This window comes from Coccinella septempunctata, chromosome 5, assembly GCF_907165205.1.
Source record: "Coccinella septempunctata chromosome 5, icCocSept1.1, whole genome shotgun sequence".
In the NCBI taxonomy this organism is placed as follows: domain Eukaryota; kingdom Metazoa; phylum Arthropoda; class Insecta; order Coleoptera; family Coccinellidae; genus Coccinella; species Coccinella septempunctata.
In genome coordinates this window covers 26,604,207-26,621,668 of record NC_058193.1, presented here as the reverse complement: position 1 = coordinate 26,621,668, position 17,462 = coordinate 26,604,207, and the positions used below count along the sequence as shown (strand labels likewise).

Genomic DNA, 17,462 nt, shown 5'->3' with positions numbered 1-17,462 from the left:
ATTATTTTATCCGCGAGATGTACCTTTTTATGTTTTTATGGAAATTTTTTTTGGTGAACAAGGCAAACTTATTATTAGGTAACTTAAATTGATATGCTGCATTGTAGGGATACTATACCAGTAAAGTCAAGGTAATAACAATAAGTTGATCTGTTTCTTGTTCTTTAGAAACCGAATTCCTATTCAGAATTAGCCTTTCCTCCTAAGAAGCTTACCAAACCGAGCGGTACACATGCTTTCTGTTAAGTGACTTAAGTCTGTGTTTAAGTCAAGAAACCAGACAACACTGCCCATGTGAACTCTCTTCCCCCAATCCAATCCCACTCAACTGTCAACAACGCAACAGTTGGTCCTTCGCTTCGGATCGGATCCAAACGCAGATACGTCTCGCGCTTCTTGCTCGTCTGGCCGAGCTTTGTGTACTCGTGATGTGTCGTTTTTAACCTAACTTTTTTGTTTACATTCGTCGATTTTCACAGTTACAGTGGTGTTTTCCCCTAGTATGCCGAGTAGGGGTCTGCACAAATGTCTCGAGATGGTGAACAGGTGATTTTTATAGTGGAAAACGACAAAATGCACTTTAGAAATCGGAAATTGTTACAGACACTGACAGTGGCAGTTTTATTGGCTTATACTATTTTGTTGGTTTACCAGAGCTTTTCCACTGGAGTGATAAGCCATGAGGTGAATATTAATGAGTAAATTGTATATTCGCATTCGATGTTGCTGTACCTCGAATAATTACCATAAATAAGTGAAATTGTTTTATCAATTTGTAACTTATACGATTTTGGGTAATTCTTGGATGCAATATCTGAAAAAGTTTGATATTTTCTTATGGTACTTGGGCAATGATTTCTGATAGAAAATCAGTAAAAAAGTAAAACTAACTTGATTTCGAAATTCAGTGAAATTCGTATTTGGAAAAATGGAAATTTTTTCCTTAGGTTTGCCCCTTCAGAAATTCTCACAACATTCGAATAGGTATGGTATACTAACCAAACAATCGAACAAACAATACACAATAATTCACGCAACAATATAATGAGTAAACAAAAGAATGAGTTCCCATCCACTTACGAAATACTGAACCATTTGGGAAACTTTTTTGATTTATTATTTTATTTCATTTCTTAGACTCAACATAGATGGTATCCTTTCTGCTGTAAACATCGCAAATTTCGCTCATAATAAAAGACTGAGTAAATAACGCTGCAAATATTTCTATATCGTTTTTCTCGATCTTTATCTATTCTTGAAAATTTGATCGTGATGTAACGAAGGGTGCAATTTTCATTTTGATTTACGAGTCAAAAATAAATCACTGAATATAGTTGTTGATCTCGCGAAATTAGTGGACTACGCCACTGATCCATTTCTTGATTGTTTCATTTGGGGATTTTAACAGGGGAAAGAGTTATTCAAGGAAGGTGCTACTGTGTCATCTTGGTATTCTGAAGTATTTCGATGTCATTCCAGGCATTCAGAATACTTCAGCTTCTCAGAGATGTTGCGGAAACAAGTTTATGGAATCTCGGAATTAGAGTAGACCCTCGAGCAGACCTAATCGATTATTTTGGCTGTCAGAATTTGGAAGGCGCGCGGTCACTTTTTCCTGAGTTGAAATGTTTCGTAATTTGAAAATTAAAATACATTTGATTTTTATTATAAACGACGTTCTTCATTTTTGTTTTCAATGTTCATGTTCAGTAAACCAAAAAATTCTCTATTTAAAGTCCACATTCCCGACAATCTTTTTATTAATTTCTCTATATACTTTACCCTCGACTTTGCTAAAACCTCAAAATATAGGAATATTTATGTGGTCTCAATATTACTAGATGAAGTAGTAGAAGTTGGGAGATTTTGCCTCTATAGCTACTCACATTTCAACTGCGTAAAAAAAAAAATTATGCTGTTGAAATTATGTAACATTTTTCTAAAAAAGTTGCACCAACTTATAATTATTCTCACTCCACTGATGTTGAATAGTTAACTAACTTAAATAATTATTTTTTCTCCTCCTGACTAAAAATGAGATACTTATGTTGTTCATGAATAGTCGAGGGACTCAAACCGAATTCAGGTAGACAAGAAATTCACGTTAAACAAGAGCCATGTTGTTTTAAGTAATATTTCAGAAACTTCAGAACGGAAATTCTCCGATTCACAATGGTCAATATTCGTTGAGGTCTTTAAACTCAGGAAGTATCCAATAAACCATGGGACCATCAATATTTATTAGGGGTTTTTGAGACTGGGCATTTCATTCGTTTCCTACCAGTTTTGACAGGTTTCCTCTTATTTATGTCTCCTCAGTGTATCATTACTATCATTTAGGTAATTTCAGACAATTATTCAACACTAAAATTCATTGAATTAGAGGATGAAATCAAAAGACTAACTGAACAAAGGACGGCTATAATTTTGTGGCACTGGATTTGTTTCCACATTCTGGAGTTGTGACTTGATATCTGGTAATGAGCAGCGCATTATTGTTTAGAATGGAATATAATAGCTCTGTGTCAAATTCGCAAATGATATCCTTGTCACTGGAACAATTGAAAATTATTCTAACACAACAATTTACCCACCGCTATTGATACAGAAATCAATTATATTCTGATAAGATAACACCAATAATAGTTAGTCCATTAACTAAACCACACTTCACTAGCTGCAAACAGTAACAATATTTGAAATGAAACAGAAAAAAAAATGCAAAGGTTAAAAATGTGAGAAATATTTAAAAAACGGCAAATTATAGCTGCTTACAAATCTCTTTGAATCCAGTAGTGAAAAACTCGCATTTATATTTTTCAAGAAGCATGAGTTGAAAGTTTTATAGTTCGGGTTTTGGGTAATATTGGGATGATATAGGTACATAAAAAGTATATGTTCTATATTTCATAATACCCCAGGATTAATAACGAGCGTTCCACAAAAAAATCACGTAGTTTATGTAAAAAAAGGTTGATTTGAGCTTGAACAAGTAATTTTTCGAAAATACCAATCAGGCATTTCAAAAACTGAATTTAAAAACGTGATCTCGTCTGTAGTTGTTTTCATTTAATTTAATTGTTCAATAATGGAGATTTGGAGATACAGGAATATTAAAATTTTTTCAGAATATTGAACTCCACCCAAACGATGAAAAAATAAAGAGCTTCAGGCAACGTCTGCAGAGGCATTTGTCTCGGGACCAGTTAGGCGACAGCGATCATCTTCAAAATTTGGAAAATCCTGCTACTATTTCGCCAAATCTGAGTCCAGGAGAAGTGACCCAAGTGACCATGAGACCTTTCACGACGTCATTGAACGATTTGTTCATCAGTGTGAAAACCACCAAGCATTTCCACAAGGAAAGATTGCCCATAATCTTGAAGACATGGTTTCAACTCGCCAAAGATGTGGTAAGTAATTTTACATAAAAGTTCATCATGTCCAAAGTTTTCCAAATATTCAGTCTAAACAAAATATGGATCGAGTGTGCCTTTCAGACATACAGCATAGAGAAAGAATTCTTTAGAATGCTCAATACTCATGTTTTGCTTTTGCAATTATCAACTTTTCTAAAAAAAATTTGACGAAAGTCACTGTTTTACAGTATGTTTCATATCGTTTTGATCTTGGTTTTGATTTTGATTTCTTATCGTAATAAATAAATAAAACCAATTCCACTATTTTGCAATTCGTTCGTTATCCCCAAAATCTTCGATAATCAAATCGAGCTGTTCTGTTAGATAGATAATAATATAGGGCCAATTGACGCGTGTTCTACCCGTGGGAACTCGGGGCCCCACTAGTTAGAACAAGCTTAATTCTCCTATTATTATTTGTTTTGGAGACCCCCATATAATGTTGCCGTCAAACGAGACGCTGAAATCAGTGCTGTTAATTGTGTCGGTTTGTCAATCTGGGACAATTCACCCTCATTTTATCACTTGCGACTTAACAACCTAATAAACGTCCAGAGAATTTTTGTGAACACCGGAAGATGGCGGTGGGTATAACGTCTGTTGATTATTGATTTCTGTTCTCCTAACTTGGGAATAATGTTGGCTGATTGGAAATTAGTCAGTTAATGAATCGAATTGTTTATGTTAGCAGTCAAAACATGTTTTCGACTTATAATAAATTTCCCGAATCCTCTAAAGAGCGCGCAACTTGTTAACACATTTCCGATTATTTTAATTTCCGAGTTAATTTCAGTGTTGCGTTGGTAAAAACAATCTTTTGATGAGAATTCCAAACTTCTTTCTCTAGGGTATTCATATATCTTTCAACTAAGGTTCTATTACCCATCCATTTTGGAAAAATAGAAAGGAATGAAAAAGATATATACCTATATAATTTGCACTAAAGGACAAGTTATTGAACCACCAGTTATTGAGTTTGTAGTTTGCATTTCATGATATATTATTATAGGTATATACAGAGTGTATTTGAAGGTGAGGCTTTTTTTCAAAAGAAGGTAGAACTGGTCAAAATGAAGTGCTTCACCAAAAATCAGCTATACAAAATTTTCAAATTGACAAAGTTGATTACTGAAATAGATCCTTATACGACCGTTTTTTACCTGAATGATCGAAAAGAAGTGGGAAAAAACTTATCTCCTGACTCGAGACCATGTGGTTTCGTTAAGGATATTGGCTCGTTCGATATTTACGTGGTAATGGAAATGGAAACTTAGGATTGTCGAATTGTTGTCATTATTTTTAATAAGTAACTCACACGATTTTATGAAATGGCTCATTTCGATACCAACTGACAGATGACACTCAGGACACACGTGTGAAAAATAGAATAATACTTCAAAATCTCACCAATAAAATTCGTCTAAATTATTCACAAACTTTTGCACAATGGGCATCACAATCTTCTTGTTCGAACATTCCAAAAATCGTCGTTAAAATGGGATGAAATGGGGAAACATCATAGCACTTCTTCAACATAACTAACATAAGCACTTTTAAGAAACTGCATCGATTTCCTATTTTTTTTCACCCTAAATTGCACGATAAAATAATTATGATTCTCTCAAAAGTGACCTGATGCACCTAATCCGATGAACTTGGTACTGAACCATCTATTGTCCAGATATATGATTATATTTTGCTTCGTTTTTGCGATACCGGAGTCACCTTCCACAGTTCCGTAATTGAAATTCAATGAAATTTTGTCGAACTCTTGGATATGTTATATAGACATTTTTTGGTTAAACGACTTATTTTGATGAGTTCTACCTTCTGTCGAAAAAATACATATAATAAGGGAACCAAGAATATAATAAATAGTAAGAAAAGGAAATCATCATAGAATTGGTACTGAGTTTTGAAAATTGACATTTTACATTCGTAATTTACAACTGACACACAATTTGACAACAAACTCTAAAAGAAGAAGACAAAACGTCACCTGAAAAATTTAATAGCTTACTCGAATACAAAGCTCGCAAAATTCTTCTGAAAAAAAAGTCTTCTCTCTGAATTTAACCGCCTCTGAGATAAGCTCGGAGATAAGAGAGTTCCACGTATAAGGCTGTATTCTGGAAACTATGATTTCTCTGAGGATGGCCGAAATTCGAAAAATTTTCTACGTTTTTTCGAAACATTCCTTGGGATAAACTAATACTGTTTGTAGTTTGTACTCTATAATAGCTGAGGTATACATTTTCATGAAGTACCTTCCTCTTTTTTTCTCTGTACCGCCATATCCTTCGGTATTTGAAAAGGTTACCACCTACACCTACATATATATTGAAGAGTGTAAAACATTCCAAAAGGGCACTCACCTTTGATTTCGTCTATCACAACCGATGAGAAAAACAGTGTTTGTCACGTGAACAACAAAGCGTAAACCTCAAAAGGGAAACCTTCAATTCCCCCTCATCTAAACTAAACATAAGCTTGCGTTCAGGCACTCCCTTCTATGCCATAATTTATAAGAGCAATTAGGGGTTAGGAGTTCCCACGGGTAACACACGCGTCATTTCGTCTGGTTCAATAGAGCAGGACAATAGTGTTTTGTTCATTACTTTTTATTGTACCGACATTGTACTAACACATAGCACTTGATCTTTTAATACAAGCTGGCAAGATAAATCGATAAAAATAATGGGCACACGAAGTTTTTCCAGGTTAGGTGGAGGAGGTTGAAGGGGTCTTTTATCAGCATTGTTCAATACGTGTTCGAATGTCATCAAATATTTGTAGTTTTCGTAGGCAAAATCAGACATCGGCAAATATTTTGAGGGAAATGCCAGATAAAACAACAAATTTTTATTGGTTTGATCATCACACATGACTTATATTCTACAATAGTAAAAATATCGCAATTATCTTCTGAGAATGAGATTTCAGTTTAGCGAAACATTATCTTGATAGGGCCTTGTAGCAGTGGCGGTTCCTGGAGTGATTTTGGAGGGGGGCATAATTTTATATACGGGGATATATTGAAAAATTCTTAGCCTACTATCGAATCAAACAAAATTTCAATCAAAATATTTTATTACTCAACATATTCTCCTCTTAATTGGATACATTCATTACAGCAAACCTGCAACGTCTCTAGACCTTTAAAAAAAATGTTTCTTCTTGCTCTGCAAACCAGACCTCCACAGTTTTTATTACCAGTTGAGGAATAGAATAGTCGGATAGAGCCAAATCTGGTGAATAAGTGGGGTGTTCTAGTAATTCAAACCGTAAATCACGAATTTTTTGCCTGCCAACATGAGATTTGTGTGCAGGGGCGTTGTCCTGCAAGAACAAAACACTTTTGGATAGCTTCTCGCGTCTTTTCTCTTCAATTTTTTCCCGTAGAGTGGTCAGTAATGTCGAACAATAACCTCCTGTTATTGTTCTACTCTTATTCAATAAATCAATCATGATTAATCCATGGCAATCCAAAAAAAAACTGAAGCAAGAACTTTTCCAGCAGATTTTTGGACTCGAAACTTCTTAGGTCTTGGAGAACCAGAGTGTCGCCTTTCCATCGATTGTTGCTTTGTTTCTGGATCGTAGAAATGTACCCAAGTGTCATCCATAGTTACAATTCGGTTTAAGAAGTCTACATCGTTTTCAAATCGAGCACAGATCGAACGCGATGCTTCTACCCTTGCACGCTTTTGGTCAACATTCAAACATTTGGGGATCCATTTTGCAGCAATTTGTCATGAACTGCATCGATATTTTCGGGGACTGACACAGAAACTGGCCTTCCCGATCAATCATCATCTTCAATGGAAAATTTACCTCTTTTGAAGCTTGCAGTCCAATTTTTCACGGTCCCATAGGAAGGACATTGATCTCCAAGGGTATTAAGCATATCTTCGTAAATCTGCTTACCTCTCAACCCTTTTAAAAACAGGTAATTGATGATGGCTCGATACTCCAATTTTTCGATTTCCACAATTTCGTTAGACATCTTCTTTCTCTCAATTTATTGCATAACTCTACCATAGCAACGTTGCTATGGTAACGCAATATTTTTTTTTTATGCATGGAACTGGTCTAGGCTAACTAGATATCAATACATCCTCGTCTGTTTGAAAGAAAACTACTTTGAAACTTATTCTCTATTGGAGGGGAAATAAAATCATTTTCAAAGAGCAACTCTTTTAGTAATCAATCGAAATTTCCTCTAGCTCGGAGCAACTGTTCGGCCTTGACGAATTTTTAACTGACCCCATCTTTTCGGGAACTTTTCGAAGGTCAACTTTCGATACGCATATCTCCCAGAAAAACCATCGTAGACCCAAATGTGATACATATTCTAAAAGAGCAACTCTTCTAGTGACAAATCTCGAAATTTCATCGAGCTCTGTAATGCGGTTAGAACATCACATGGCAGGTTAAATGGATGGACCTGACGTAATTTCCAGTTCAGGATCTGGAGAAGACATTAAACGAGTTTAGTTGCTCATCTGCTGGGACTTTCAGTATTTATAAAATTTACAAGATGGTTAAGATCAATAACACCTCTTGCCGTGATGAAATCCCGCTATTTCTTCGCCCAGCTATTAAAAAATATCAAAGTTTTTTCATCCCATACCTTCGAACTGCTAACGAACTTTTTCGGTTGCCGGCTAAAGAACTTGCATGCCTACGCATATCTAAGCTTTCAGGCTCTAACAACTTCTTTATGCCGTTAATAAGTTGTGCGGGTGACACTTGAACCTGTTCTGGCTGTAATTAAACGGAGCCCTTTTTGTCCGACGGAGAAATATCGATAATTACACTTCTCAAACTCGGGAATAGAATGTATGGCAGCTGCACCATGTACCTAGAGGAGTGAAATTCTCTTACGCAATTATATGTGCGGTTCTCGGGCATTTTTCCTTTTCGACGGCGTACGTGGGACGAATGGGAAACGGCTGATTTATCGGAGTAGAACAGGTAGTTTGTTTTGTTGTACATACCTGGGCACACGCCAGGTCAGGTTTGGCAGGCGACGCCCGGCAGCATCCTTTCATGAGATGCTATCTTTTTGTCATCTTTGCGATTTCTAGTCGCGTCATGCGGTATATGAAGAATTATTGACTGAACGGTTGGATATTTATGATATTCGATACTGGTTAGGGCATGGAATTAATAGGTGGAAACTTGGTACATCGGTATTCTCAACGTTGTGGTCAATCTTGAAACGATAGAGTTTCTATAGTTCGTTGAAGTTATAGCTGTATGGATGGAAGATGGGATACTCCTGTTATTTTGGTAGTGTGGTTGGTTAAGCGGGCGATTTGAATTAAAAAGTACCTAAACCTATTGTATGAAAGTAATTTTCAAAAGTGCCATCTGAAAAACCATCGAAAGTATAGGGTGGGCAAAATTCGTTGTCTACTGAGATTATCTCGAGAACTATATAGCAGCTAGAAGACGGATGACACATTTCCGAGCCCATTTTAGGAGAAACAAAGAATGCTGAAAACCGCAGCCTCCTACGATACTTCGTTTTTGAGTTTGACAATTTCGTAAAGTTCTCATAACTTTTTTGTCTTCGCAGTTACAAATCTGAAACTTGAAATTTCTACACTCACTTTTTTCCGTAGAATCCACTGATGAGCTAAAAATATTTTTTCATTTGGAATCATTAGGTGAACTTTTATTTTTTAAATGAAAACCTTTATTGAATTCTTCATTTTTGAATTGGAAAAAATCTTTTGTCAGTAGATTCCACGTATGAAAGTTCAACTTTCAGATCTGTAACTTTTCGGAATCGTCAAAATCTCAATTTTTGTTTATAACTCGAAATCTAGAAATGATAGGCCGATTCTGTTTTCAGATTTGGATAAGTCATGAAAAAAGAGCTCGAAAATGTGTCATCCTTTTCTTCTAGCTGCTGTAGTTCTCGAGATCCCCTCAGTAGACAACGAATTTTGCCCACCCTATACATATATCCTAATGTTAATTTTGTTTCTTCAGAGAAACTTCGAATAAAATTGATTGAAATGAGACAAAAATCACCATTACTACTAACCACCATTACTACTACATTCTTCATAGATTCGAAATGACAATAGATTGAGCATTCACAAAATATTAAAAATGACTTTTCGAGGAAATTGGTTTTTTATAATAATTTTTCCCGCATATTCCGATAGCATATTAAGATAGCCCTTGAACAAAAGTGCCATATTGAGGTTCAATTTTTAAATTTTGCTCACTGAATATCCGCTCACGTGAAACACACTGTACTAAGTCGCGAATTGTTTCGAATAATTGTCTTCAATCGCTGAGTATGTATTGAAAAGATTCTAGAATAAAAAAGTCGGGAAATACCCAAAGAAAAACATCCTCTGAAAGTTTATGGAAATTCATAGAGATGGTAGACACTGTAATTGTTTTCACATACATATTCAATTTCAAACTTCACATTTTCAAATGAAAATATTGAAGAATAACGAGTTGAAGCAATAATTCCGTGTTTAGTTGGTAATGTGGTTTGAATTAACCCCCATAGTCTGCTATAATAGATATATGTTGCTATCTTATATCTAATCATTTGCATTACAATTTCTGCTATTGAAAACTAGAGGTAACCATTATATTACCATAACCCACGCTATTGATTACCCGTAGTATGTCTATCGTAATAAAAAAAAACATATCGAATAATTTCAATTCCCACCGCAGTTCACCGAGTTCAGCTATTCAGTTCCTAGATAGTTCATCACTCAGAATTTGGATAAGCGCAAAAAAGCTCCTGATCATAATGCATACATATGTACAACTGAAATAACACAACTAAAATGATTTTTCTTAGTTGAACTCTGTCGTGCATTACATCAGTGCCCTTCTCATTTCTGTAATAAATGTGGTTATCGATAATTACCTTTTAATTTTTCTTCTTCATTTATCCAGAGTAGGTATCTATAATTATTGGGTAATGGAAACATTTTTGTAGCATCAAATCAACCGACAAAGGGTTATATTTTAGGTTTCACGGCAGATAATTTTTTTATATTACATATATGACTTAATCATATCGCCTGAGGCGATATGATAATATGGCAAGATTATTATATGCATCCCTATTCCATTTTTGAAAATATTACGTCATACCTATCAAATCACAACTCTTTCAACACTATTTATTTCATTCACCATCAAGCAATATGCTGACCTGTAGGGTCTCTCATGATAAAAAAAGTTGAGCTGTATGCTCGGCTGTATGTGCCTTTATGCTCGAATATCGTTTTGTCATCAAGATGGAAGATATCGTTTTACAAATGTCGTAGACGTTATCATGATGATAAATTATGAAGAGAGAAAAGGGTTTAGTAAGTATTTGAGAAGTGGAACTACAATCAAAGATCATGTATTGAATTTCTCCGGCGATACTATATTAGTCATATGATAAAAATTTGCAGAAACAGTATCGTATTTAGTAGTTCTAGAAGGTTAAGGTTACGCATCGTCACCATTCATTATATTTGAGATCGACGAAAGAAGTAATATTCTTGTGGAAATAATTTTATTTTTAGAACTGCTTCTTGCAATTTAGCATAGTGTTTATCGGTTCAGTTCTTATTACAGTGAGATAGCACAAAGTAATATCGAGAGTAATATTCACATCTTGCCTCACAGGTATAGAAATTTATCCTTCGATTCAGCATTGTACGCTGCTCTGAATTATCTGTACTTTATAAAAAAATATTGATCGGAGCTTTAAATATCCATTCATCAATTATTATTTGTTTTACTTAAACTTTTGAATTTGAATAGTTGAGTGGATGAAAATTGTTTTCTGCAATGGAATCGTTGATCTTAATGTATTTTTCTATTTCTGTTTTAACGATAATGTGCTCTGGAGATCAATCAATAAGAAATTACCTATAAAAACACAATAAATGGAGTTTCTTACTAAGTTATTCCCGAGAGCGTCAAACTTTGTACTGAAGTTTACTGTTTACTCAAAAAACTTTTCATACACACTTCTTAAGGTCGAGTATATGGAAATCCATCATCAGATTGCCATGAGAATTACTAGAACGTAGTTTGATTTGAATTCGATCCATATTCGTGAGAACTGCATATTTGCATAGTTCGATAAGAAAACTATTGTGAAAACACGGAATGTTCATTATGTACACAGGTTGAATCGATTGTTAAATCTATTCATTTTATGTAAATTTGGGAACGTTTGACTCATAATAAATATTAATCTTGGATGGCGGACTGACAAGTTCCGACTAGAATTTTTGCTACAAAATCTCTTAGGTTGTCGCAGCACTATCATTTTAGAGTAATTATAGGAATGCGCAATGTTTTTTATATTTCTTTGAACAAATAAGGGTGGTAAAAGTCGTAAAAGACTATCATTGTATGATATCAGAATTGAAGTGGGTTATCCGTATTTTATAGAGAAAATAAAATATAGAGAAACAAAAACATGAACGTGACCAACACCTGTGTGTCCCTCAGAAAAAATGGCGGTCATATCAAAGTCAGCTGATTATAAATACCTTATTGCTATAAAGCCAACCCTAACAAAACCATAATCCTTCCTGATCCTTTTAAAATATGTTTTGATTTTTCATACAACGGTTGTCAATAGACGAACACGAGGACGAAAGCTCGTGTGGTAAATAAATAATAAATTATTAAACCTTACCCTACCAAAACCATTTCTCAACCTAATGAACATTGCTATAAACCTAACCCTAACAAAACCCTAACACGAGGTCGAAGGATCCTGTCGTATACCTACTACCCTGTGCTCGGATACATTGCAACAAACCACAAACCGTACCCCAACAAAACCATAACGCAACCTAATATACATTGCTTTGAACCTATCCCTAACAAAACCATAATTCAACTTGATATACATTGCTACAAACCCCAAACCCTAACAAAACCATAACGCAACCTAATATACATTGCTATTAAGCTAACCCTAACAAAACCATAACTCAACTTGATACATATTGCTATAAACCTAACCCTAACAAAACCATAACACAAGGCCGATACTACGTTGCTACAAACCACAAACCGTAACAAAACCATAACACAACCTAATATATATTGCTATTAACCTAACCCTAACAAAACCATAACTCAAATTGATATACATTGGTATAAACCTACCCTAACAAAACCATAACACTAGGCCGAAGGCTCTTTTCGTATACTACCTTGTTCTGGGATGCATTGCTATACACCCTACCCTAAAAAAAACATACCCTAACCTAATCATAATGAAATATTAGGTTTTCTGATTTTTCATATAATGGCTGCTAATAATCAAGCCCGAGACCGAAGGCTCATGCCTTAACTCTGCGGATAGATTGCTATAAACCTTACCCATCAAAACCATAACTCAACTCAGCATGCATTGCTATAAACCTAACCTTTGCAAAACCATAACCTAACCCCTAATCATAAAAAAAGGTGTTCGTTCTCGGGCGTGATCATCAGCAGTCATTATATGAAAAATCAGAAAACCTAATGTTTTATTATGATAAGGGTAGGGTAGGGTGTATAGCAATGCATCCGAGAACGAGGTAGTATACGACAAGAACCTTCGGCCTCGTGTTATGGTTTTGTTAGGGTTAGGTTTATGGCAATGTATATCAAGTTGAGTTACGGTTTTGTTAGGGTTAGGTTAATAGCAATGAATATTGGGTTGCGTTATGGTTTTCTTAGGGTTTGTGGTTTGTTTCAATGTATCAATGTATGTGGTGTTATTTTTGAAACGTTGCTTTCCTGAAGTTGAAACCATATTTATTGAACTCGGCTCGTTAATAAACATAGAATCGGAATTCTCAGAAAAACAAAAATCGGCTTTCGTTAAAGTGTAGTCGAATCAACAATATCCTTAAATTTTTGGCAGGTGTGTAGTTGAGATCAGAATATTTAGAAGGTTGGAAGTATTGAAACTTAAACTTTTCATGAAAAGTGCTGCCCTTTATGTATATTCGTTTTTTCAAATCTCAAAAGCGTGAACTGCTATTGTATCAACTATAATAATTAATTTCTTTTGTATAGGGTTCCAAAGACTCATTATTCAATTCTGCTCAATCAACTACGCCCTCGTCAAACCACAACGACTGTCAAATATTACACAAGAGATGGGGATGAAAATAACCACTCCTGGCCGCATCAAAAGCCATCAGGGCTCAGGCAAATTCCTAAGGACTAAGGAGACGTAGGTGTCTGGTATCTCGTTTCGTTGTCTCAACTCATGGGGGTTAGATCCCCCAGCCCTAGATAAACAAAGATTAGGAAGGAACATGATATCTTAAAATGCGGGCGGTATACGTTTACGTCTTTGACAAAAGGCGCAGCTAGGCCCTCGAAGTCTAGGTCTGATTATTCGGCAAATATTATGTTTGCCGGATAATAAGCAGGAATTTTGAATGCGGTGAGGTATGGGGGTGCGGGGTGCATACTTGAAGGCGGGGTAGCACTAGCTGGAATTCGGATTACATCTAGAAATTAATTTCTGCTGGTTTTAACACTGATTTTTCCGGGTTTAATTAAACGTTATTCAAAGAATTGTGAGTTACAAGGGCCCCTATATTGTTCAGGTTACAGGGTTGGTTACGTAGGGAATTTTCGAAAGCCTACACAGGTTGAATTTCGGAAATAACATCGACTTGAAAATACACCCCCTTGCCAGATCCGTAAGTATGGTAGGTACAATTTCTTACGTTTTCATCAGTTTATAACTGCTCCAGTTCTGACACATCGATGTTCACCATGCAAATACCATCCATGGTAATGCTGGTATTCTAGGAAATGATACAGGGTGTGTTTCAATGTGAGCCTTCTTTTGTAACAGAGGTGTTTCACAAAAATCACTCATACAAAACTTGCAATATTGAAGAAAAGTGTAACGATAATTATTAAAATAGACCTTTGATCATTATTGCAACTATAAACCATATGATTTCGTGAAATTTTGTCGTAATTCCGGGGGTTGTAGCTCCGCCATCTTGAATATTTTATGTAGGCAATTTTTGGTGGAATGACTTATTTTGATAACTTCGACCTTCTTCAAAAAACCACCTCCGAAAATACCCTGTGTATGTGATTTTCAGTCGAATTTTACTCACAGTAAGTTGTGCTGATGAAGCTTTGAACAAATTTTTCCCAAATATCTGGTTATCGTTCAGCTAATATGTCAATTTTTGGAGAAAGAAAGGGAGGAAAGTTTAAAGACTCCCCTTGTGTTTATTGTACATTTCATGGGAGAAACAAATGTTCAGGCAATTTGAAATAATTGATTTCGACCCGAGGTTCATGTTGCTGCACAAAAGATCCATTGGTCAAAATTGAAGCAGTCGCCCATTTTAATAGATTTGCGAAAAATTAAGACACAAATAAATCCAATATTTCTGATTAGTTTAAAGAAGAAGATGAAACCTCTCTTGATGTATGGAAATGCCACAAACATTTGCTGCACTTGGCACACATCGTCTTCAGGATTTTGTTTGTTTGTATCCCTATTGTGAATAAATAAATTCATCCGTCCAACATATACCAGAAATAGACATGAAGTCCTCAAGTTGTTGTGTTAAAATTCAGAAGCTCTATAATGACTTCGTAACCAATCATAACTAGTCTTTTACAGGCAATGTTTATATCTAAAAATACAAAACCACTATAGCATGAGTTTAGTATACTAACAACTAGGTATGTTGTGTTGATTTTTTTTAAATTGGCCACCCTGTATATTTTTGAGATGAATATATTTGATTTGATGTTATTTTAACTTGCATGTTTGCATTTAATTTTACTTTTCAGAATTATAAAACTTCTGTAAGACTTGAGCTGAAGGATATCAGTAGAAATGGCTATCTCGACAGCATTGATAGCAGTACGTGGTGTTTCCCTCGGAAGATTCTGAAATCAATCATTTCAGACCGTTTCGAGTTGAAAAAATTCCGAATGGAAGTTTTAAATTACTCGATCTTCAACCTCACCAAAACGCGTAGGTAATTGAAACACGACCTTGTCGGAAAAAAGCTCTGCATAAATCATAAAAACCACTTGTTCAAATGAACCCGACGTCTGGATCCCCTTAAGAAGTGGAAAAGGGGGCCATATGCAAACGGGGAACCGTGGGGTAGTCTACAGTCTACTTTATATCTCATCACTTCTTAAGGAAGGATCTAAAAGGTTCAGACAGTGGTTGGTAATTGATAGGGCTTTTCGACTGAAGAAGAGCTACCAGATCCAGGGATACGTGACAGGTTTCGTATGCTACATGACGAGCGTGCTTCCACTATATAAAACCCTCTGCTGAAAGAACGCTTTTAAAATTGTATGAGGAAGGATTAATTTATATCGATTGAGGTGTGTTTGTTCGGAGATATTCATCTTGTCCTTCAAACACTTAAGGTCAAGTTCTGTGTACATCTTTGATTTGAAGTACTTACCGGTAGATTCGGATGACTTGGGACAGTCCTGTAACTTGGGACAATTACCCCCTTGAAGATTTCTTTGTTTCTTACCATTTATGAGTGGAGGGACAAACTTATAAGACTGTGTAGCGTCTTTTCGGTTAGTTTAATAATTAATTCCTGTTCAGTTTGCAGTGACCAGAGCGTTTGAATTGACAGAAAAAATTAACGAATTCAGGAGAGTAAAAGCGCGTTTTTTATGGCCCTTATACTTTCTAGTGTCCTGTACATGTTTTTCATTTTTTGCGTGTGTAATTTTTTTTTTCTGGATACGTGGGATATTGGGATATTAGATATGTCATGAAAGAAGGTTGTTTGCAAATCAAATGGCAACACGGATCTCATTAATTTATTTTATTGTTTCATAGGGTGACTTGGGACAATGCCGAATAGGTACATTGGCAGCAGGAATTATACCTACCGATTTTTCGCAGGATATTATTATTTACTTCATTTCCACAAAGAAATCACCAAGGAATGAAAGAAATCAAACATCCCTTGTTTTGTTTAGTTTTTTTACATTTGAGTTAGAATATATTTACTTTCGCTGTAATAGGTGTTTATCATATAATTTCCTCACAGAATTTCAACTATATAATCACAAATTCTAATTTTTCAAAACTATACACCGTCCCAAGTCACCTAATTCATTTGATAGTTGAGAAATCAATAGATTTTAACTTGTATCCCAAGCCTCCCAAATCTGTGGGTTACTTGGGACAAGTATATTTTATTTTTTTCAAAATTTATATCCGAATTCTGAAGCATAGTATATATCCTAAACAATAGTCTGATTCATTAAGCATATTCGAATCTCTTTTTCAGATAAAATAGGTCACCGTTTTGCTTCTTCATTACAACAACCAAAATGTGTTTTGTTGAAATACAATATAATAATAATGGCAAAATTTCTTGTGTCAATTTGTTTTTCAGTCCAAAATAATCTTTAATAAGCTTAAATGTATAGTTGCACCCCAGAATTGGATTTCAGTTTGTTTTTTCCTTTTTAACAGGTTTTTCCGAGGATTTTTCCATTGTAGAAAACAAACTAGTTCCTAATTATTCTTTTCTAATGAACAGTAAAATGAAGAACACCATAAACACTTTCATATTCAAAAAATGAATGACAAAGGCCCAGATGCAGGAACTTCCATTAAAATTTTTGAAGTAGGATTAAATTTTTATGGAGGGTGAACCTTTGTTTCCTTCCATTCAGTATCTGAAAAGGTAATCGATAGCTTATCCTTTAGAAATCCATTGGGGGACATTGTTAAATTCCTGTATATTTTCCTTAACGTTTCATGAATACTCTCGTGCAAGACTGCGAATAAGAGATGAGCCCTATAATTACTTATTACATTGAACGTTCATAATGAACAGTATATCTAAGTGACGTCCAGAATAGAACGTGTTAATTAGTCTTAATTGGATGTGGCTTTATTAAACCGCGTTCACACTTAGCATGGAATATCTCGGACGTTTTATTTTGTAGAACTCTGTTATTAAATTTGCAAAATGATGAAATGGTCTAAAAATGGTTCAGAGGATT

The 17,462-nt window shown here is 35.1% G+C and overlaps 1 protein-coding gene across 1 annotated transcript in view; it reads left to right on the top strand.

Annotated features, from left to right (window-relative positions):
• Nucleotides 1-331: 331 nt before the first annotated feature.
• The window catches only part of LOC123314170 (fringe glycosyltransferase), a 127,555-nt gene continuing 110,424 nt past the window's right edge, over nt 332-17,462 (top strand). The window contains exons 1-2 of the mRNA XM_044899291.1: nt 332-684; nt 3,129-3,413. Of these exons, the coding sequence (XP_044755226.1) occupies nt 526-684; nt 3,129-3,413 (444 nt within the window). The 5' untranslated portion in view covers nt 332-525. The remainder of the gene's footprint in view (nt 685-3,128; nt 3,414-17,462) is intronic.